We start from the raw sequence: 22,427 nt of genomic DNA on the forward strand, positions 1-22,427 counted from the left end.
GTGGCGTTGGTGTGAGATTTTTAACCAAATAACTTTTTACTCCATAAACACCATTGATGACATCACTTGTAGGTGCAGAGGGAGTTAAATGGAAGAACTAATTTACAAAACAATAAAAAAGTTTTCACTGTCAACATTGTCAAAGGATTATTTTTCAAAGTTTTCAAATTGATTAATGTATTTTCTGCAAACAAATTGAATGAAGGGAAGAAGGGTGTTTCTCCGACAACCCCAAGAAGAAGGAAGAAGGAGCCTGCTGTGTTTGGAAATAAATGTTTGGGTTTCTCTCTTCTGTAAATCTAACAAGGGGCATAATTGTCAATTAAGTTTAAACTTCAGTGGATAGATAAAAAAGAACCGTGGAAAAATCAGCGCCGAAAAAAAAAAAGTAGAAAGGGTAGTTTGGTCTTCCTGATCCAACTTTTCTCTTTCTCTCCTCCTTATATCCTCCCGCGTCTAATGTCTTCCAACAAATCTGTTGTATTCCATAAACACGATGAGACTCGGCAATATACAGCTACTCTTATTATGTCTCATATTCACAACAGTACTCGTACTCACCGAGTCAACTCAGCCACCGTTCGCCTGCGACTCATCCAAACCCGCCACCAAATCATTCCCATTCTGCAAAACCACACTACCCATCTCCGCCCGTGTCAAAGACCTCGTCTCCCGCCTCACCCTCGACGAGAAGATCTTGCAGCTCGTGAACACCGCGCCGGCGATCCCACGACTCGGTATCCCTGCCTATGAGTGGTGGTCGGAGGCATTGCACGGCGTTTCAAACTCGGGATATGGCATTCGCTTCAATGGCACTATCAAGTCCGCCACCAGTTTCCCTCAAGTTATCCTCACCGCTGCTTCTTTTGATGCCAGATTGTGGTATCGAATCGGTCAGGTGAATCGGCTTAACTCAGTACCGATTTAATATTAATTTATGGACTCTGGTTACAACGCTTTGCTTTATTAATTATTATTATGCCTTTTCTTCTTTAAATACTTCCAAATAATTGAATAAAAACTTTTTGGCGCATAGCCATGATATGAAATAAACAATGATAAATTATGTTCACCGAATGTATTTTAGATCGTTCTTGTATTATAAAACGTATCATATTAGTTGTTAATATACTACTATATGTTTTAAAGTAACATTTTACCATTGCATTTTGCTCTCAATATATTTTAATGTATATATTTGTCTTTACTGTATTATTTTTTACCTTGAAATATATTTATTTTTCAATGATTATTGATTAGGCAATTGGATTGGAGGCGAGGGCTGTTTATAATCAAGGCCAAGCCAATGGAATGACATTTTGGGCCCCAAACATTAACGTGTTTAGGGACCCAAGGTGGGGTAGAGGTCAAGAGACACCTGGCGAAGACCCATTGGTCAGTGGCAAATATGCAATTTCTTATGTTAGAGGGGTCCAAGGTGACAATTTTGAAGGTGGAGGTCTTAAAGATGGACATCTTCAAGCTTCTGCTTGTTGCAAACACTTCACTGCCTATGATTTGGATCATTGGAATGGTGTTAGCAGATTTGGTTATGATGCTAAGGTTAGTATATTTCCAATTTTTCTCCTTATAATATAAAAATGAAAATACACTTTGCATGCAAAAAAATGTTATATTATAACTCGCAAAAACAAATCGTAGAATATTTTTATAACTATACATTGTATGTGGAAGTAAATATCATAACTAGCAAAAAAACAAATCGTAGAATATTTTTAATTTTTTTAACATCATAAAAAATGTTACTCTCAAGAAATTATTCCTTTTTCTTGAGACTTGTGCTAGAAATTTATGTTTTTTGTATTATAAATATTTGATGACTGATACTTCTTTCCGGATTTTGTGTTTGCAACGTTTATGGGTTGGTTTTTTCTTTTTTCTTTTTGGAATTTTTTATATTATATTATTGGAAAAAAGATTTGGACTATTCCGTTTTTGGACTTTTCCCAAAAAAGAGGAGCACGACCCATGACTAGAATTACAATAATTTTAGATATAAATAGCATTATCTGAATCATTTACAAATATATATACATATCCAAATAGAAAAGCAAAGTAGTAAAATATCATTAATGGAGTTTGATGTTTGTGATCGTTTATTTTTGGCAGTAGATATTAATAACCAATCACATAACAAATCCGGAATACGTGACATAACTCTTCTTTCATGTTATTTTGATTTTATTATTATTTAAGGATATCTTATATTGTGAAAATGTAAAAAATAGGTGACAAAACAAGATCTTGCTGACACTTATCAACCACCATTTCAAAGTTGCATACAACGTGCTGGAGCTAGCGGAATCATGTGCGCTTATAACCGTGTCAATGGAGTCCCAAATTGTGCTGATGAAAATCTTTTATCCAACATTGCCCGGAAGCAATGGGGTTTTAAAGGGTAATATCCCAATCCCATATACAAAAGAAAAAAAAATCAAAAACAAAAAAAAATAAATGAACTATGATATTTCTTTGTTTAGAGAGTTTTTGTAAATTAATGGTAGTATTATTTACGATTTACAAGATTCTTTATTAAACAATATCTCTTTAAAGATATTGAGTAAATTACAAGATTGGGGGCATATTGGTAATTCCACATCTTTTTGTTCAGGTACATCACTTCAGACTGTGATGCAGTATCCATCATATATGATGTTCATAAATATGCCAAAACACCAGAAGATGCAGTTGCTGATGTACTTAAAGCAGGTATCCCTTTTTCTTACTACTTTTACTTTCAATCCTTTAACTATTTATATTCAACAAAAGGTCCCCCCTTTGGAGTACTACTCTCTTCTTCATCTGTCCTTTTACATATACAAGTGTCTTGTACTCTTGAGTCTTTTTAGAATTTTTTTTACAGTAAAATTTTACTGTGATCCCTTGTTGATATATTATCAATTGATAATACTATTGGTTTACGTACATGAGATTCCGTTTTTTCGTTTGATTGACTACACTCTTTGTTAGGTCACGAAATGGGACCCATTAAATAAAGTATACTAAATGAATGACCCTTCTAGCTTTTATGCTTCGAATTATGAGTTTTTGAACACCGACATTCGTGAGATCTAGTTGAAGATTGAAGTATGAATTTAGTCCCTGGACAATTCATCAAGCTATTAGTGTATATGATCATAACCGTTTGTTTGTTGAAGGAGACAAATTATCAAATTTGTAGTTCAAAGGGAGAAAGGTTCACATAATCACAATATAAACCTTTTTCTTATGACTATTTTCTACAGAAATATAATAATTTTATGTTAAATGTTTCAAATTAATCATACTGTTTTTCAAACTATCTAAACTTAGATTACATATTTATCCTTGTAACAGTCGTATTTATTGAAATATAATTTTATAATTTTCTATAATTATTCTACATGAAGCTCACAGGCATAGGGATAGGGTTGGTTATGTAGTTAACACTAGTTCATGATCACCTAAAATCAAAATCTGATTCGTATATAGTTATATTTATATATATTGCCAACGAATTATAAAGTTATTATCTGATTCTTATATTTATATATATTGCAATCAATTATTGCTTTCTGAGTCTCGTGGAAATATATATATATATATATATATATATATATATATATATATATATATATATATATATATATATATATATATATATATATATATATATATATTAATTGTTATTTTCTGTATTATGTGGTATATGATTGGAGTCATTGGACCATTTTGGTTGTTTGGTCCAACTATTGCGCATGGCTTAACTAAAGTCCATATAATAGACATTTGGTCCATACACGTGACTCTTAAAATAATTAGACTGTTTCCTTTTTTCCTTTTTTAATTTTTGACTTTTTGAATCTACCACCCCACATATCTTATTAACACTGTCATTTTTTAAAAAAAAATTTATATATCCATAATAGAAATACATTATACATTCATATTTTTTTTATCTATAATCGTAACTTAATCATATTAGTTTACCGATAACTTATACTAGCAACACCTTTATACTTCCTTATACACAATAGGAACATACTCACAAATTTTTACCCATATTACCAATGCAAACAGTTCTGTAATTGATAATATCAATACATAACAAATATATTGGTAGCAAAATGTAAGTACTTTGTTATTGTGAGTAAGTATGTTATTACGTGTAAAAATAAAGTCTATTGCTATTATTGATAAAAGAATGTAAGAACGTTGCTAAGATTAGTATAGTATAAAATACAATGCTCAATCTTATATGTCACACCTCTTATATTTCACTAAGTGTAAGTAAATATAAACTACAATGACATGAACTCAAAATATGTTAAAATCGGCAAAGTAAAATTTTTGTTTTGTTGAAAAAAAAATAACAGGCATGGATGTAGACTGTGGTTTCTACTTGAAGAACCACACCAAATCAGCAGTCCAAAAGAAGAAAGTCCTTGAATCGGACATAGACAGAGCACTTACCAACCTCTTCACCATGAGAATGAGACTCGGTTTGTTCAATGGCAACCCAGCCACACTCCCATACGGCTCAATCGGTCCGAACCAAGTCTGCACCAAAGCGCACCAAGACCTAGCCCTTGACGCTGCAAGAAACGGAATTGTACTTCTAAAGAACTCCGCTAAACTCCTCCCATTGAAAAAGACCATTTCGTCCTTAGCCGTTATTGGCCCTAACGCCAATTCCGCTTATACCCTCGTCGGAAACTACGCAGGCCCACCTTGCAAATCCATCGAGCCTCTCAAAGCCCTTCAGAGCTATGTGAAAAACACGCAGTACCATAAAGGGTGTAACTTTGTTAATTGCACATCGGCTTCGATCAATGAGGCTGTTGAGGTGGCTAAAAAGGCGGATTATGTGGTTTTGTTTATGGGGTTGGATCAGGGGGAGGAAAGGGAGGATTTTGATCGGGTTGATTTGGTGCTTCCGGGGAAGCAACGGGATCTGATTAGTAGTGTGGCTAAAGCGGCTAAAAAACCGGTGATTTTGGTGATGATTTGTGGAGGTCCGGTGGATATTTCGTTTGCTAAACGTGATCCCAAGATTGGTGGAATCTTGTGGGCCGGTTATCCTGGTGAATCCGGTGGTATTGCACTTGCGGAGATCATCTTTGGTGATCATAATCCAGGTAAAGTTCGAGCAATTTATTCAAAATCGTACGCCATGATAGTTTTAATCTATAAACATTTTTATTCGTGTGCCCTGTTTCTGCAGGAGGGAAGCTACCAATGACATGGTACCCAAAAGAGTTCGTGAAGATACCAATGACAGACATGAGAATGAGACCACAACCATCCTCTGGTTATCCCGGGCGTACGTATAGATTCTACACAGGCAGAAAAGTTTTCCGGTTTGGCTATGGGCTCAGCTACTCAAAGTACACATACGAATTTGTATCTGTCACACAAAACAAACTCTCCTTAACCCAAATTTCAAACACCGGTTTCACCCTTCAGAATTCCGATTCCGTTCATTACACACCAATCTCCGACACCGAAACCGAATCATGTGAAAAGTCCAAGTTTTCAGCCACCATCGGAATCCAGAATCACGGGGAAATGGAAGGGAAACATGCGGTTTTGCTGTTTGTGAAGCAAGACGGAATTGAGAACGGAAAGGCTAGGAAGCAGTTGGCGGCATTCGAGAGTGTGAAAACGAAAGGCGGAGAAAGGGTTGAAGTTGAATTTGTGATCAATCCGTGTGAGCATTTTAGGACAGCAAATGAAGATGGGTTGATGGTGATTGAAGAGGGGTCTCGTTATCTTGCTGTTGGTGATCAGCAATATGAGATTAGTGTTTCAGCTTGATGTTTGACGGATCTTCAAATGGGCTGATTCGAGCTATTGTGCATTGCGGTTTTTATGTGGAGTTTTGTGGTTTGTTTTTAGAGCAATGTACTTTGTGGAGGGAAACACGAATACACGGTTGTTTATTTAACAATTCTATTTAGTAATATTTGAACCTATGAAGTTCTGTCATTGACACATTAAATCGAAGAGTTCTTATTATTACTGAAAATTAATGAAGTGATCAAATGATTTATTATTATTAAGCTATGTAGTACGGTCCCAATATGTTAACTAGAAAAGTGATGCCACATATGCCCTATATCACCTCCATTACATGTTCACTAGCGTTTGGAAATGATTATTACTCCATATATATTTTTTTAATTGGCATTATATTAAATAAAAACACAATTATTAAACTTGCATAAATATTTTATAAATAAAAAAACATTAACTTAAATAAAAATAATATTTTTAAAATTCAACATACATTTTACCAAAACCAATTTTAACCTACAAAAAAATAGCCCACTAAGAATATACTTACTTAGATTTATCTAAACTCAACATGCCCTATTTTCATTCAAGTTGCAGTCATCTAAACATTGCAGCCTCCTCTTTTCTTCTTCTTTTTTCTAGCTTGCACGTTGTAATTTCTTTTTCCGGCAAGCACATAGAAGATTTCTGGCAACTTCCTTCAAGAACAACAACCATTTTTGTGACCGTTTGGAAGAAACAAATCTCATTAGTTGTGATAACCCGTAGAGCTGTCCACTCCACACCATGACTAAGAGCCAATGGGGCGGTATTCACGCGCGGAAATGTCCGCCAGCTTAGCTCTTCATGCGTGAGCATCCTTCCATACCCAAAGGTAGGGGTGAGCGTGGTGCGGTTCGGTGCGGTTATTAGCCAAAACCTCACCACTAACCGCAAATGCGGTTAATCCATTTTCAAAACTGCATTGTGCGGTTATTTTTGCGGTGCGGTTAGGCAGTTATATTTGCGGTGCGGTTTTGTTTTTTCTTCGTTGCGGTTATTAACCGCATGAATTTGGTGCGGTTATTTTGTGTGTTTTTTAACCAGAATTTAGATCTTAAATAGTTTTAAGAGTTTAAACATATTACTTGTAATAAAAAAAACATAAGGTATAAGATAATTAACTATTTAACTTAAACCACAAACAACTAATATCTTCAAAACATCAAATCATTAGTAATTAACAATAAATATCTTAAGATTTTCTAATTTCATCCTTTTTCAAAGTTAAACATAAAAAAAGACCAACACTTTTGTCTTCTAGTATTTTATCCGTCTTTCATTCATTAAAGTTGTCTTATTTTTAATATTTAATAAACTAATAATTAATAAATAAAAAATTATATATAATATATGCGGTGCGGTGCGGTTTTTTTGCGGTTTTTGGAAACTAATAACAGCACCGCACCGCAAATTTGCGGTTTTTGAAAAACAGAAAACCTCACCATTGGTTTTTATTGCAGTTGCGGTTAATTTTAGTTGCGGTGCGGTTTTTGCTCACCCTTACCCAAAGGCCTTAATGGAACATCACAAAGCAGTTAGGAACATGATAAACAACATCAACCAACCGAATTCTTGTAAGCTAAGGGGATGTTCGGTATAAGCCTTCTTGTCTTCGTCTAAGAGCCATAGAGAAATTTCTAAAGAAGGCATGCAACTAGAAAAAGGCCACATGATGTGAATTAAAATAATAGACACTAAATTTTAATTCAAAATAAATTAATTAGTAGATAAGTACCCAGTTTCTATATATAGAAGTAACATCTACACATGAATAACATAGATAAGTACTATATAAATGAAATAATAAGTAGACAAAACATAAAAATAATATAAGTACACCCTAGGTTTTAAATGTTGTAAGTGGTGACATGACGATGATGTTAAGCATAGATACTTTTTACGAGTTATAGCAAGTCGTGATGTTTTTTTAAACGTAATGTAACATGACAATTTTGTATATATAAAAAAAGAAATCATATAAAATATATCAAAATTTTAGAAGTGTTATCAATACTCAATAACAAAAAGTTCAAAAAAAAATCAATGATTTTATGTATGATAAAAGAACGTGCATTGAAAAAAAACTAACCTGCTATGGGGCATCTAGACGAGCCATGAAATGCGTCATGTCTAACAACGCTGCAAATATTTTTGAGATGAAAAAGTCAAGTCTCCACGCAAGACACACTTTTTATACCCTACGCTGAAGGACACCACATCCAAAGTTTTCAAACTCTCAAGATAAAAATTAATAGTATCAAGTAAGTAGAGAATATTCACAAATAATTTTCCATATCAAAAAATATTTGATTCTTAGACCATCCACATTTATACAATTATAATACATTTTTAAACATATCAAGTTAGCTCATATATTTACTGACTATACATATACAAAGCCAACATATTTTGAAAAATAAACCCCCATCAACACATACCTTATATATATATATATATATATATATATATATATATATATATATATATATATATATATATATATATATATATATATATATATATATATATATATATATATACTAGCCGTTTACCCGCACCAAGCGACAGGTACAAACAATTTTTTCAGAGATAGTGCACTTTAGGCGATTATTTTATTTTCCATATGCATAAATAGGCTTTCAATGAAAAAGAGAATGGTTTCCTTTCAACAAATGACTGGATAGGTTCATTTCAGCAAACAAATATTAATTACTTTCTACAATATAGCCCCATATTTTGTAGTGACACTGAAGGGCGGATGGATGATCGAAAACTAATTATTACTCCTCTTTGATTATTCTAATAAAAACATATATAAAATAATAATTACAACAAAGAAAAGACAAAGAAGAAATCAGAAAATAAGGGAAAGACGGAGGCAAAGATGAATGATAATCGGTTTAATGGTGATACGTGTCTTGTATTAGTAACAGGGAAACATTGCAGCGGTGAAATTGAGAAAAAAACAAAATTATGTGGTCAAAATATGAATCACAGAAAAAGTATTGTTCCTAAGTTAGAGAGGATTTAATATATGTGTATAATTGTATATAGATATAAGCAAGTTAATAATAATTTGGTGTTGTTTAAGACACTATATATATATATATATATATATATATATATATATATATATATATATATATATATATATATATATATATATATATATATATATATATATATATATATATATATATATCTTTTTCTCTTAAAAACTTTGAAGGAATGTAAAAAAAATGGAGCACAAAGGTCTGAATTTTGTTCCATTTTGTGTCATTTGAAAAATCTGGACTTTTGACAAATGTATCGGGGTCAACCAACCGATCATTATGTTTATCGAAATTTTCTATTTTAGCTAATAATAACCCCATAAATTATATAATTTGATGAGCCTCTCTATTGATATGGAGCCGCACCTATAAAACCCAAAATATTTTGGGTTTTTGTGGGTGATATATTTGGAATGATTTTCGTAGTAATCATTGTTTCCATAACCGATCAAAATTTGATAAATAATTATATACATTTGGATCTAAAGTACATGGTAAATATTAATGTTATCAATTTTAATCTTTATTAATGTAACTAATGCATACATATGAATATTCACATACCTTTGCAGTTTCTTTTTCCGCCGTAATGCTAATAGTATTTAGTTTTTGTTTATTTCAATAATTTCAATTGTAGACGTCTAACCAATAATTACTAATTCTTTAAAAATCTGCAAGTTATCATGACAACAATATTAAAAGTAAAATATGATAACAATATAAAAAGTAATAACAGTAACTAATAAATTTAGCAAAATTTCATCAGTTGATCATTAGTTTAAAATAGAGATAAGTGTTGCGGACAAATTCTTATTTTAACCGGACAAATTTTTATTTCCAATCACTTGGCTAGGGATGTCAAAAAGTCCCGTGGGACCCCGTTCAAAGTGGGGGCCCTCGGCCCCGTTCCGTTTGGGAATTTTTTTTTTAAAAATCGGGGGCGGGGGCGAGGGTAAACAATCCCGTCCCGAAACCCCCACGGGAACCCCGTTAATAAATTAAACATATATTTACATATATTAATTATCTAAACATAATAAACAATAATATGATTTTGATCTTCCAAAATTCATCAAAAAATATGTTTTAAGTTGTTAGTATAATGTTTTTAAGATATCATAACTTTTTTATTTTTAACATGTTAGATTCGGCTATAAATAATTATTTGTTACATAAAAAATAGCTTTTTTTAACCTAGATAACAACTTTTTTTAGCAAAAAAAAAAAAAGGCAGCTCAAAATCAATCGGTGGCGGGGGAACGGGGGCGGGGATAATAAAGGGGATTCAGGGGCGGGGGCGGGGATAGGAAGACTGAACATTTCGGGGGCGGGGGCGGGGACGGGGGAACCGGGAAATTTCGGGGGCAGGGGCAGGGAATGCACTCCCCGTCCTGTTTGCCCCCGTAGACATCCCTACACTTGGCCTTAAAATGAAAAGGACGATTGGATAGCAATTGAGTCCTCAACCGAACCATCTTCAACGGCTCAAAACAATCTTAAACTACATCTTATTTCATATACTGTATTATTTTTTTCATCTCAATCTTCACGGTTTAATTATCTTGACAACAACAAAGTTTACCATGTTTTATCTACATTACAGACAACAAAAATCAGAGATTAAATTACTATTGATATAACACATTTGTTATTAGCTTCTGGTCGAACAAACAACATGCAAAACTCAACAGGGACACAAAAATTCAAATCCGTCTTACTTATTTCAAAATTTTCTCTTCACATGCGCATGTTACTCTACATTTTTTTTTGTCAATATGAGTATAAATGTGGAACTGCCATGGTAATCTCCCCCAAGATATTTAGGATTTTGAAAGCTACATCCCACAACTCCCCACCTTTTGAGTTCACACACCAAATATCTGCATCCTCAACTGGAACACATTTTATTTATCTATATGTTTTTAGTTTCATTTTATATTTTCAAATCTTCATGCTAGCACACAAAACATACTAATAATAATAATAAATATAAATCAAACAACTAATGTTATATCTCCTAGATTTTCGGATGTAGTCTTTAAAAGAATTAGTTTTACCATTAAAAAAGACATAGCGGCATAATTTGTTGCCCGTTTGTCATCTCACTCATTGTACGATGACAATTGAACTTTTAGTTTATTTAATTATAAACTTATAATCAGAAAAAATAAAACATACATACAATTAACAATATTTTACAGTTCCACACATAAGTACACACAAGCACCACTATTCTCACGATCTGCTAGCAATTTACATATACCAAGAGAATGCAAAACCAATTCCAATACACAATCTAGCAACACTCCCAAGCAAAAATGCCAAAGACAGTTACCATTCGAATCAATACTTTGTTTCAACTAAATATGCACAACATATGGAATCTTGTGTATTGGTTCTGGTGATGGTGATGGTGGACAAAAATGCCTTGATCAAGGACATAATCCAACTTACACAAAAGAAGATAGAGGACATCTTTCTTCAACTAAGTAATATAGTGGAAGCAACTATTTCTGTAACAATGAAGCATTACATTGTCTCAACTGTATAAGCAGCAAGAAGCAATCAACATAAAAACTTAGTGTATGATGCAAACAACAACATCAGTATATACAATAAGAAAGTTGCTTTAACTAAATTCAAAAAGAAGAGAAACAAAAACAAATGTTACGAACACCATCTCCAATCAAATATTGACACCATCTCCAATCATTATCGATAAAATTGGTAATTAAAAAAAACATATTTCAGTAAACATCAAACTAAAAGATGATCAATAAAATATGATGACAAAACGTACCCAAGTAATTGCATCAGCTTGGGCTTTAAAGGCCCGTAAAACGGATCCACCTCTTGGAATTCTATTTTGATGGGATGGCGGATAAATCATCATCAGTTCCGACAATAAATCCAAACAATCATCTTAAATTAATCTACACCAATTGGTTATGACTTCTACCATTGAAACGTATTCACAACTTAGAGAAAAACAACCTCCTATACTACAAAAGCTAGAGGTTGCTAAAAATTAATTTCCAATATTCAGAAATGTGAACTCATGCAATCACAATTCACTTACATAGGGTATAAACAGTGAAAATAATTGAAATTACAACAAAACAGAAAAACATTAACTTGACAGAAATAGAAATTTAGCAAATGAAAGCTGTGAAATTAACCACAATACATAATTAGTCATACTTCCACTAATTAATCATACAATAATAAGAAGACAAAACATAATCCACTCAGCAGTAAACGGAATGATCAAGAACTTTTACCTCTTCCTATTAGAATTTAAGATAACTGGAATTGAAGATTGTAGGAGAATGAGAGCAACGAATGACAACAGGATAAGTGGGTGCACCCCCAACCAGCCTTAACTTAAAATCAATTGAATATATCAACAATTCGACATATAATTTTATAAACAACCAAATGATTAGTGAAAAAAAAAATCAAGATTCAAGAAAGGTGAACTAATTATCTTTTTACTCGAATGGAGTTTGGAGAATATCAATAATCAATAACACATAGGTAAATCTGGTGACGGTACCAAATCAGAAACATTAAACCTCCAGGATGCGAGTTTCTTCAGGCTTCTTCAATTCAACCAAAACAATAGTTGATTAATAAGAAATGTTACATAAAATATATAATCCTAATCATGTAGAAAAGATATAAAAAGAATAAGATATTGATCTCATTTACAGAGGTAGTGGTGATGGCAAAAAAGTTTTCTTCTTCACCAACCTTGTGTCTCCAGGTCTACAGAAAACATAAGGGTCTGTTGATTAGGTTTACTAAACAAAGTAATTTTCAATTTACTAAGAACCTCATGCAACCAGACATCAAACTGTTCTATAGAAATTGGTCATTTTCGATTATTGGGATCTATTCGTTTATCCTTAAAAATCAAATAAATTCATACAAATTTTTAACCTGATTGTTCCCTATTCAAAATCAGAGCAGCACAACCAATGCAGAAGAACCAATTTTATAATTATGCAGCATTCCAAGAAATGTTTTTTTTTTCAAGTGTGCAAGAGCAAAAATCTCATGTACTTGTATTGTTGCACCAACTAATACTATAGAACTAATGCTTTTCTTATCAAAATAAGTGATTGGTTTGATATAATAAGAGTGTAAACACCAAAGGGTCTAAGAAGCACCGCGATTTTAAAGCATTTGCTACAGATTATTGTTTGACATCAGGTATGTCGATATATCTGAATCATTTCAAACATATAAATATATAAATGCATCATTTTTAATGAAGCTAAATTACAATCTTCTTTGTCGTTGTGTTACAGGTCTCTCAGTATGTGAGAATTAGGTCAAATAGAAAAAAGATTGGAAAAACATACCAGGTAAATGTCGATAACAACTGAGGAATGAAGGAAATAGATGAATCAGAAATTGATGGCTTAGCATTGTCATTGTCCTCACCTCTTCGCTGGTGGTGACGATTAGAGTTGTGGAGACTGTTAGGGTTTCTCATCATAACAGAACGTAGAGGATGGGCAAGAGAAGGGGTGGCAATGGCAGTGGCTAGATAAGGTTTCAAAAGTTGGATCTTCATTAGACACATGTGCGATTGGGGTTTTGAGAAGAGAAACAGATGTAAAGAAAAGTAGAGTTGTAGGGCATCGATCATCCAGGTTAGAAGGAATCATCCAGGTTAGGAGGTCGAGCATTTTAGTGAGCGGCGATTGTGATGTATCGAGGAGAAACACCGGAAACTAAAGTGAGTTAGAAGAGAGGCGATAGAGGGGGTGGGTTTGACGGCGTCAAATGATGTATCGAGGAGGCTAGGGTTTAGTGTTTACAACGTAAGATAAACGCATGCTTTATAAGATTGTACATTATGTTGGAATAAGTATACCTCTTAAATTTCAAAAAACAGGCAATATGTTTAATAATATATATATATATATATATATATATATATATATATATATATATATATATATATATATATATATATATATATATATATATATATGGCTTAGGGTATTATATTCTAACTAATTATTGTGTGAATGTATGAATGATTGTGGGCCAATCATTTTACTTATTTTAAGAAAAAGTGATTAATACATATTACCGAATTAAATATAACTGAAAAATACCATCTAATTTAACTTGAAGGGTATTTTAGTCATTTAATATAGATTTAATAAAGGAAATTTGCATATTTTAAGGGATCATAAATTCTATTAATTTTAAAAATCCGATTTTACGAATGATAAGGTTTTTAATTCGGATATTCTGACAGAATATGTTTGAGTATGTTCAAAAATAAAAATATTCTTGAACCATAAAATAATAAAAATATTCTTGAACATATTTCTTGATCATGACTTTAAAAATTTCTTGTAGAATAACAAAATTCTCGAACCATCAATTGAATAATTAAAATAAAAAATACATTAATTATTATAGAATACATGTAACAATTGATAAAAATTACATTTATTGTTAAAGAATAAAACTAAAAAACTTTCAAATTGGGAAAAAAACATCAAAATCTAACAAATACATTAATTCATTCTAAAAGAATAATGTTCCTAAGAAACACTTTCAATTTTGTTGTCCGTTCTTCAAGCATCAACTTCTGTGAAAACAAATTCAATTGTAGTTTAGAATCCAATAACGCATTAGCAAATGATAAATAAAAAACTATACTCCTTTGGAAAAATATGCGGACTTTTTAACTTCACCAAAACCAATAACCAAAAATTGTAGAACATGTATAATCAATGAGAAAATATTCATATTCCATTCCAACAGAATTAGAATTTGTGTTTCCATTCCGATAGAATTTGAATTCATGATTCCATTCCGATAGAATTGGAATTGTATAAAATACACAAACCACTAAGGGATTACTAGAAAGTAGTTTCATAAGTTGATGAACAAATATATGAATCATACACAAAAAAGAGGAGTAAAATTTGTGACAACTTGGGCGCCTCTTACAGATGACCAACCATCCATGAAATTGAAAACCATCATATAATGCATATTAAAATAAAAAACTCATCAAATCTCCACACAGTATATATGCTCCACGAAACAAGTTTTTGTCATCATTGTTTTATATAAAAAACAATCAAGTTAATACCAACAAAAAAAAAAAAAAAAAAAAAAAAACTTACTATGAAAGTCAAATAGATATAACATGCGATTCAATAATATATCTCAGTTTTAAAATATGGTTGAATTTTGAACTTCAAATCTCAAAATAGATGATATCCTCCAATAGCCACAAGCCAAAAACTCCATACACAGTTTAGAATTGACATATAGATTACAATAAAAGCTTCTAGATCTAATGAAAGTAAAAAAAAAAATGTTGATAACAAAAAAAGTTTAAATTGCAAGATACAAAGAATAAATCAACACTAAATCTAATAGATAGGATTAATTACCTATTTTATTATTAAGAAGAAAAATATTACCTCAAAAGCTTGTGTCCGTATGTATCAAGCCCAACAAAAATCGACAAACCTTGATGAACCCTATATTGTTAGCATTTGGGTTACGATGGCAAGTAGTAAAACTCGAATAAACTTCAATTTCACTTGATGGGATCGGCCGGTGGTATGGACGTCGGAAGCGAGCGACGAGGGACGGAGTAGACATGACAAGCAGATGGCGTCGGTGAGTAATTGTTGACGGCGACCGGAGATGACGACGACAATCGATTTTTGTAGCAGTCAAGATCGATTTTGTAGTCTATTCCAATTTTGCAGATTGGCCAAGATTTGGTTTTTAGATAAAGAGGGGAACGACTCTAGATATAAACCTGAAGAAATTAGGTTAAAACTCAATACCATGATTATAGAGATTATTTTTGGAAGTTATTAATCATATTACTAAATTACACTTATTTATTTATTTAATTATTTAATTATTTATTTAATTTTGATTAGCTCACATTTATGCATACAATCACGCAACAATTACTTTGAACACCTGAATCTCTCTCTCTCTCTCTCTCTCTCTCTCTATATATATATATATATATATATATATATATATATATATATAATCACTAAAATCATATTTAAAAAACAACAACTAATTCAAATGTTACTATTACGTGTTAATTTGTAATGCTATTATTAAAGGTATAACTAATGAAATATATAAGGTAATCATAAAATGTTTTTAAGTTTTGACTTAAATACATAAAAATTCGTTAGTTGTGTAACCAACTCATATAACATTTTAGACAACATTTTATTTACTATTTTGATATTATAAAAAAATTGATATGAAGTTATCTTTCCTAATAAGGAAAATACCGGTTATTGTTAAAAAATTAGGGGTATTTTCAAAATTTAGACATGAAAATGAACATTTCGGGCATAGACATGCATTCCGTAGAGATAGCTCCGCGGAATGGCATAATCGTAAATAAACTAGCGTATTTAAAAAAAAAAACTCAAGATTCATTCTGCGGAGCTACATCCGAGGAATGAACTCCTTCCGCGGAGGTAACTCCGAGGAATGGATCATCAGTTTTTTTTTTCACATCGATTCTTCGGGGTTTATATTAATTTCCCAACTAATTGTTTTCAAGAAAAGATTATGATAGTATGATAATCTTTTCTTGAAAATAATTAGTTGGGAAATGAATATAAACCCAGAATAATCGATTTGAAAAAAAAAAAACTAAAGATCCATTCTTCGGAGCTACCTCCGCGGAATGAGTTCATTCCTCGGAGGTAGCTCCGCGGAATAGATCTTGAGTTTTTTTTTAACTAATTAATTTATTTATTAATATACTAATTTATTTACGATTTTGCCATTCCGCGGAGCTACAGTAGATTTCGCGGAGCTCCGTGGAGCTACCTCCGCAGAATCCATGTCTATATCCGGAAATCCAATTTTTTGTGTTAATATTTTGAAAATATCATTTATTTTTTGACTATTGCCGGTATTTTCCATTCATAATAATATATAGTTTAATATTAAGATAATTGTTTGTATAGAATTTGAGACCTATAAAGAGATAAAATTGCCTTCTTCTTGAAGGATTTGCAACATTTGAAAGATCAAGGCTCATGTGAGTGTTTTGCAATGTATATGATACACCGATATGAATGGTCTATATTTAGAGATTATTGAATGACATGTGATCTTAAAAGTTTTTTATTCAAATTTAATTTGTTTTAGTTTTTTTATCTACTAACTTACTCATTTTTAGATGAAGTTTTACTCGTTTCGGCTTCAAACCTATAGGGCAAAGACTTTCATGCAAATTTTTTTATTAAATGAGAAATCTCCATTAAAATCATAATATTTTGGGTTAGTTTAAGGTTTAATCATAATTTTTATTTTTTGGATAGAAAAGTCTTGATTATTTTATATTTTGCATAAATTTACGAAATAGTCATTATTGTTTTTTTCAATAGAAAATGACAAATTATCGTATAAAGTTAGATAATTATGACTTTTTTGTTCGAAAAATAAATGTTTGGATTAAACCCTAAACAAATTTAAAATATTGAGACTTCATCAAAGATTTCCCAAATAAATTTTTTGAAACTATAGGGACTGAAATGATAGGGTATGCAAAATATTTGGTTAAAATGGAATTGATGAAACTATTGGGGCTGAAGTGATAAGCTTATGAAAATGCTAAGCTTTAATGTAATCTTTTTGATTCTCCTTCTAATTTCATGGTATAAATAAAGCGTAGACTCACGGCACGCTTGGATTCGATTCCGCATTCTTCGATTTGTGATTTTGGTTGACGATCGATCTTTTCGTGAAAGCTTCGCTTCGATCTCGTGCAATCTCCGACTTTTCTTGAAATATCTAGTAAGTATTTGATCAGATTGATTGATGATTCAATTTAGGGTTCATCAGATTCTTTTTTTTTAGTTTAACGGTAATTGTTTGATTTCTTCTCAAATTAGTTTTGTACATTTGTTTATCAAGGTTTTAGTTTTGTTAAGAGATGGGGAAAAGCAGCCATGATGCAGACATAGGGGCGAATTGTAAGAAGTACGGTGTTCCTTTCTATGGTGCTTCCTTCGTCCCACGCAACGCGCTCAGATCCGCGGAAACAGAATCCAAGCGTGAAGACGAGGTTGTTGGTGATGGATCTAACTATGTGGTTTTTGCCGGAGGCGGTGGCGAAGGTCGAAGTGGAATCCCTAATGCGCTCGTCATCTCCCTATTTGATTCCGCTTCCAATTCCCTTTCGGACCAACCCGTGAGTCCCATTTTTTCTTATATATATTTTTTCATAGATACATTATTCGTTTGCAGATAGAGTATATAACCAAAAAAAAAGTCATAGAGAAGTTTTCACTTGTTGTTTGACATTTTACGAGGATTGAGCAAACAAAGGAAAAATTAACTAAACTGGATCAGTTGAAGTCATGCCTAATTGTTCATTAAGATATGATCAATTAAGATCTGAGAGTAGTCTGTTTTACGTTGGTTCATCTGTAGAAAAGTATATTGCTCTTAGTGAACGCATACGCTTCAATGTTTGAAGATGATTTTTCTTTTCCTGTAACAAAGCGCATAAGTTTATGAACCAGACACTCCTTATTGCAGGTGAACAAGTTTGGGCTTGATGATGAGCTTCCATATAGAATGGCTGTTCACCCAGGTGGTGAAGGTGTTATATGTTCATTACCAAAGAGTTGCAGGTAATTTTGAAAGCACTTCACAGGATTCCTAATTGTTAGCCCACATATTTAATAAAATTGGAATCATATTAGAGGTTAATAGCATATAGTTACATTATGTAGATGGTTCGAATGGGAAGCAAGCAAGAAAGATGATGAGTTTACATTGAATCTAAAGCAGTCTGAGAAAGTCCTATATGAATTGGAACATATTGGACAACAGCTTGCAGTTACTTTTAGTCATGATGGCTCTTTACTTGCTGTAGGTGGTGAGGTAGGGTTCATCTTTCACATACCCTGAGCTGTAGAATTTTGTTTAGTGAATGTGAATCATCATATGGTTTTTAACTATCTAGTTATGGTGCAGTACAGGATGGTAAGCTGAGGGCATTCAAGTGGCCCAGCATGGAAGCAACTATTGATATCCCTGATGCTCATGGCTCTGTTAAAAATTTGGATTTCAGGTTCTATTCCTAAATTGTAATTGCTTAATCATGCTGATGTTATACTCTTATACTCATAATTTACTGATTTTGTTGGGTGTTAATCTGTGTTGCAGCCCTGATGGAAAGTTTTTGGTCTCTGTGGGAAGTGGTGGCCCTGGTAGAGTTTGGGACACCTCATCATCAACCAATAAAGCTTCTTTACCAAAAGAGAATGTATGAAATATCTCCTAACTATATTTTATGAGAAATTAGAAATGCTTACTTGTTACTAACTACATTTACTTGTCTTTTACAGGATGAAGTTTTTGGGTTTTGCAAGTTTTCGCATGATAGCTTGAATAACGAAGTTCTGTATGTCACTGCAATGCGAGGTGTGTATACTGTTTGTCATTCTCGAATTTATGCTTTCAATGCTATTTTTCTAATCTTTCTTTGTTGTTTTAATTATGTAAACATTGATGAATGTTTTTAATGAAATACTGAACTAATTTCTTTGGACATTTTTCATCTTGGGTAGATCGAGGAGGAAGTATTGTTAAGTGGAATACAACAACATGGAAACGAATAAGCTCAAAGTATGTAGTGAGAGACCCGATTTCTGCTTTCAATGTATCAGATGATGGGAGGTTTCTTGCCATGTAAGACTTATTTTATCTGCTTCTGCTTCTAAATAGAACATCTCAAATGATAAATGTTGATGCATTCTTTGCAGAGGTACCATTCAAGGGGACATATTTATATTGAATGCTAGTAATTTGAGGGTGCAGAGTGTAGTGAAGAAAGCACATCTTGGCCTTGTTACAGCCCTAGCCTTCTCACAGGATTCAAGGTTCTCTCTCTTTCTTTCATTCAGATTTCAGACCTTTTCATACCCATTTTTTTTTTTTTAAAAATAAAATAAAAAGGCTTCGTGTTTTTTTTTTTTTTTTTTTTTTGTAATATAGAGCCCTGGCGTCTGCATCTCTTGATTCAAGTGCAAGGGTCACACAAATCAAAGAAACAAAAAACAATGGTACATCTCTCTTCTCCCACATTTGATGTTTGATTCACACATAATGCAATTTGTTTCATTTTTGTATTTTTTTTTTTTTTTGCAGGATTTAACATATCGGTCATACTGTTACTCATATTACTTGCAGCAGCTTTATATTATGCAAAAACAGAAGGCTATCTTCTTCTCTAAACAAACAAAAATTCTCACTTGTATTGTATCCCAACACTAGACCAAAAAACTTGGCTCAACCATTCAAAAATGTTTTGTGGGTAACTGTACCCATGCAATGTATGTGACTTAAATTATATCAGGAAGAATTAATACCATTTTCATTCTACTTGCATATATTGTCATTGTGTATGTGTATAGTATACTTTTTCCATACATGTGATTTCGAACATTTTCTTATCCTTACATGAATGTGAGAATCTGTAAGTGATGTCTATTTTATGATCAAAATAATTTTACTTATCGTTAAGTTTGAAATGGCTTAATTTTTGGACCCAGAAACCAAATATAGATTTTATCAAAAAGTCTGTAAGGGTGCCGTAAATATATAATCCTAGTTTTGGTTAATAGTTGCTAAATGTTATGCGGTCGTATTATGGAATTTTTTTAAACGTTTATTTGTATATGTAATAAATTGTGATAATAATGTTTGTTCCTCTCGTTTCATACAAGCTTTCACGTTTGGTTTTTTGATGTCTAATAAGTCATTTGTTATCTTATGAATGCTTACATATAATAATATTACACGGACAATCACGAAAATAGTATTTTTTTTCATAGCACTTTCTAGAAATTGACCACATTTTGGGCTAAAACTCCCAATTTGGCTAAATCTCCCAATTTTGTAACCAATCGGCTGTGAGATCTAACTCGTGAAGCTATTTTTTCTGACTTGAGGAGTTTACTTCGTGACTTGTGAGGTTTTTTGCACTTGTAAACCACCTTTTCAGGCAAATCTTACCATTATATTCGCGTTTAATGAGAACACGGTTCTCTTAATCCTGGTTTTGAAATTTTCTTTTTGTGGTGATTTCTTTTTTCTCTTGTTATATATTGAAGAGTTTTGTAGATTTAATCTCCATCTTCAATAGGTTTAAATCCGCAAACACATATTGTGTCATTCAAGATGAATTCATTTGACAAGGAATTATGTTATTGGTTTCCCTTCGCGTTTAAACATTCCTAGGTTGGTTAATCTGATGGCAATCAAGATACGTTTAGCAGATAAACATACTCTTTTGATCTTTTCAATATTTTGAAATGAAGAATATAATTGAGCTAGTTAACAACGGTGATGTCAAATACTTTATAGATGTTCTTTCTTTATTACCAAATACGATAACTATATTACTTGTTGATAGCCGTGTCAATTGTGGAAATGATTTCTCTATAAATCAAATGGTATGTAGAAACCGCTCGGGGAAAATAGATCAAGTGTTGGAAGCAATTAAGTAAGTAATTACTTCCATGCTTTTGATGATTCATGATGTTTGTACGAAACACCAATAACATGTGGTTTTGAGTATGGTTCACCACAAAAGGATAAACATGTTGGTGATGATGAGCTTGCATACAAGGTTGATGAACCATCAATTGGTTATTGAGATTTGTTGATGTTATTTGATAATTCGAATCTAAATTCACTAGAGAAGTTGCTTGAAGACTGTAAGTGTATACCTATCATTGTCCTCGATACTGAGTATTTCGGTTGTGAGGATGAAGGAGGAGGTGACGAAAGAATAAGTTCTTTCTAGGATATGCCCCCTTAATACCAACACTATATGGTTTTCACACCCATGCCATCAATCTGGCACAAGTCGAAATTAAATGTAAAAAACTACAAATATTCAAAAGCGGAATGATTGAAACATGGGATTGAAATGTTTTGAAAATGATTTTGTGATTAAAAACTATATATACAAAAAAAAAAGACGGGTGTCTGTCAATATATTGTTGTGAATACTATAAACCGCATACCAAGACTGCTCTAGCTCTTAAAATTAGACTTTTCCGGGTTCAAAATTTTATGGACGATCATATTTTTCAACAACCTAGTTGCATTTCAATTAGCGCCAAGTTAACAAAAAATGCATTATCACATATCAAAGGAGATAATGCTTAATAACATAGTATATCAAGGAAAACGAATCGTCTAACAATGCTGATACCCGGTTCAAAGTTGACATTCCATACTCTTCTACTCTTATGGTTGGCAGGGAAAGTGTTATAGGCTAGACCAGTAGACCTTTTGAGGAGGATCGTGGAAAATCATTATTTAAACTTCCAATGTTGTCACAATTTGAAAAAGACAAATTTGGACATTGCGACCCACATTAAACGGGATGAAGATAAACAATTTGAGTGATTCTTTCAGGTCATTGGTTGTGTGGTAAGATTTTTTTTGAAACATCGAAGTAGTTATTTTCACAAC

General features: G+C 32.3%; 2 protein-coding genes and 1 long non-coding RNA gene across 3 annotated transcripts; 2 read left to right on the top strand and 1 right to left on the bottom strand.

Annotated features, from left to right (window-relative positions):
- Positions 1–455: 455 nt before the first annotated feature.
- On the top strand, positions 456–6,058 carry LOC111909303 (probable beta-D-xylosidase 7). The gene is made up of 6 exons (XM_023905105.3): positions 456–898; positions 1,261–1,563; positions 2,250–2,419; positions 2,633–2,730; positions 4,377–5,138; positions 5,225–6,058. Exons 1-6 carry the CDS (start codon positions 497–499, stop codon positions 5,815–5,817), a joined length of 2,328 nt encoding a protein of 775 aa, XP_023760873.1. The 5' UTR covers positions 456–496; the 3' UTR covers positions 5,818–6,058.
- Positions 6,059–12,366: 6,308 nt separating this feature from the next.
- Positions 12,367–13,693, bottom strand: LOC122194763 (uncharacterized). The gene is made up of 2 exons (XR_006184589.1): positions 13,259–13,693; positions 12,367–12,659 (listed from the first exon to the last, which is right to left on the bottom strand). It is a non-coding gene; the product is annotated as an uncharacterized LOC122194763 (long non-coding RNA).
- A 3,886-nt stretch (positions 13,694–17,579) lies between these two features.
- LOC111909302 (SEC12-like protein 2) lies at positions 17,580–20,330 on the top strand. The gene is made up of 11 exons (XM_023905104.3): positions 17,580–17,726; positions 17,847–18,123; positions 18,474–18,568; positions 18,671–18,821; positions 18,920–19,011; positions 19,107–19,206; positions 19,289–19,364; positions 19,511–19,631; positions 19,706–19,822; positions 19,938–20,005; positions 20,091–20,330. Exons 2-11 carry the CDS (start codon positions 17,866–17,868, stop codon positions 20,174–20,176), a joined length of 1,164 nt encoding a protein of 387 aa, XP_023760872.1. The 5' UTR covers positions 17,580–17,726; positions 17,847–17,865; the 3' UTR covers positions 20,177–20,330.
- The last annotated feature ends 2,097 nt before the right edge of the window (positions 20,331–22,427 follow it).

The sequence above is a fragment of the Lactuca sativa genome, chromosome 1 (assembly GCF_002870075.4).
Source record: "Lactuca sativa cultivar Salinas chromosome 1, Lsat_Salinas_v11, whole genome shotgun sequence".
NCBI classification, from domain to species: Eukaryota; Viridiplantae; Streptophyta; class Magnoliopsida; order Asterales; family Asteraceae; genus Lactuca; species Lactuca sativa.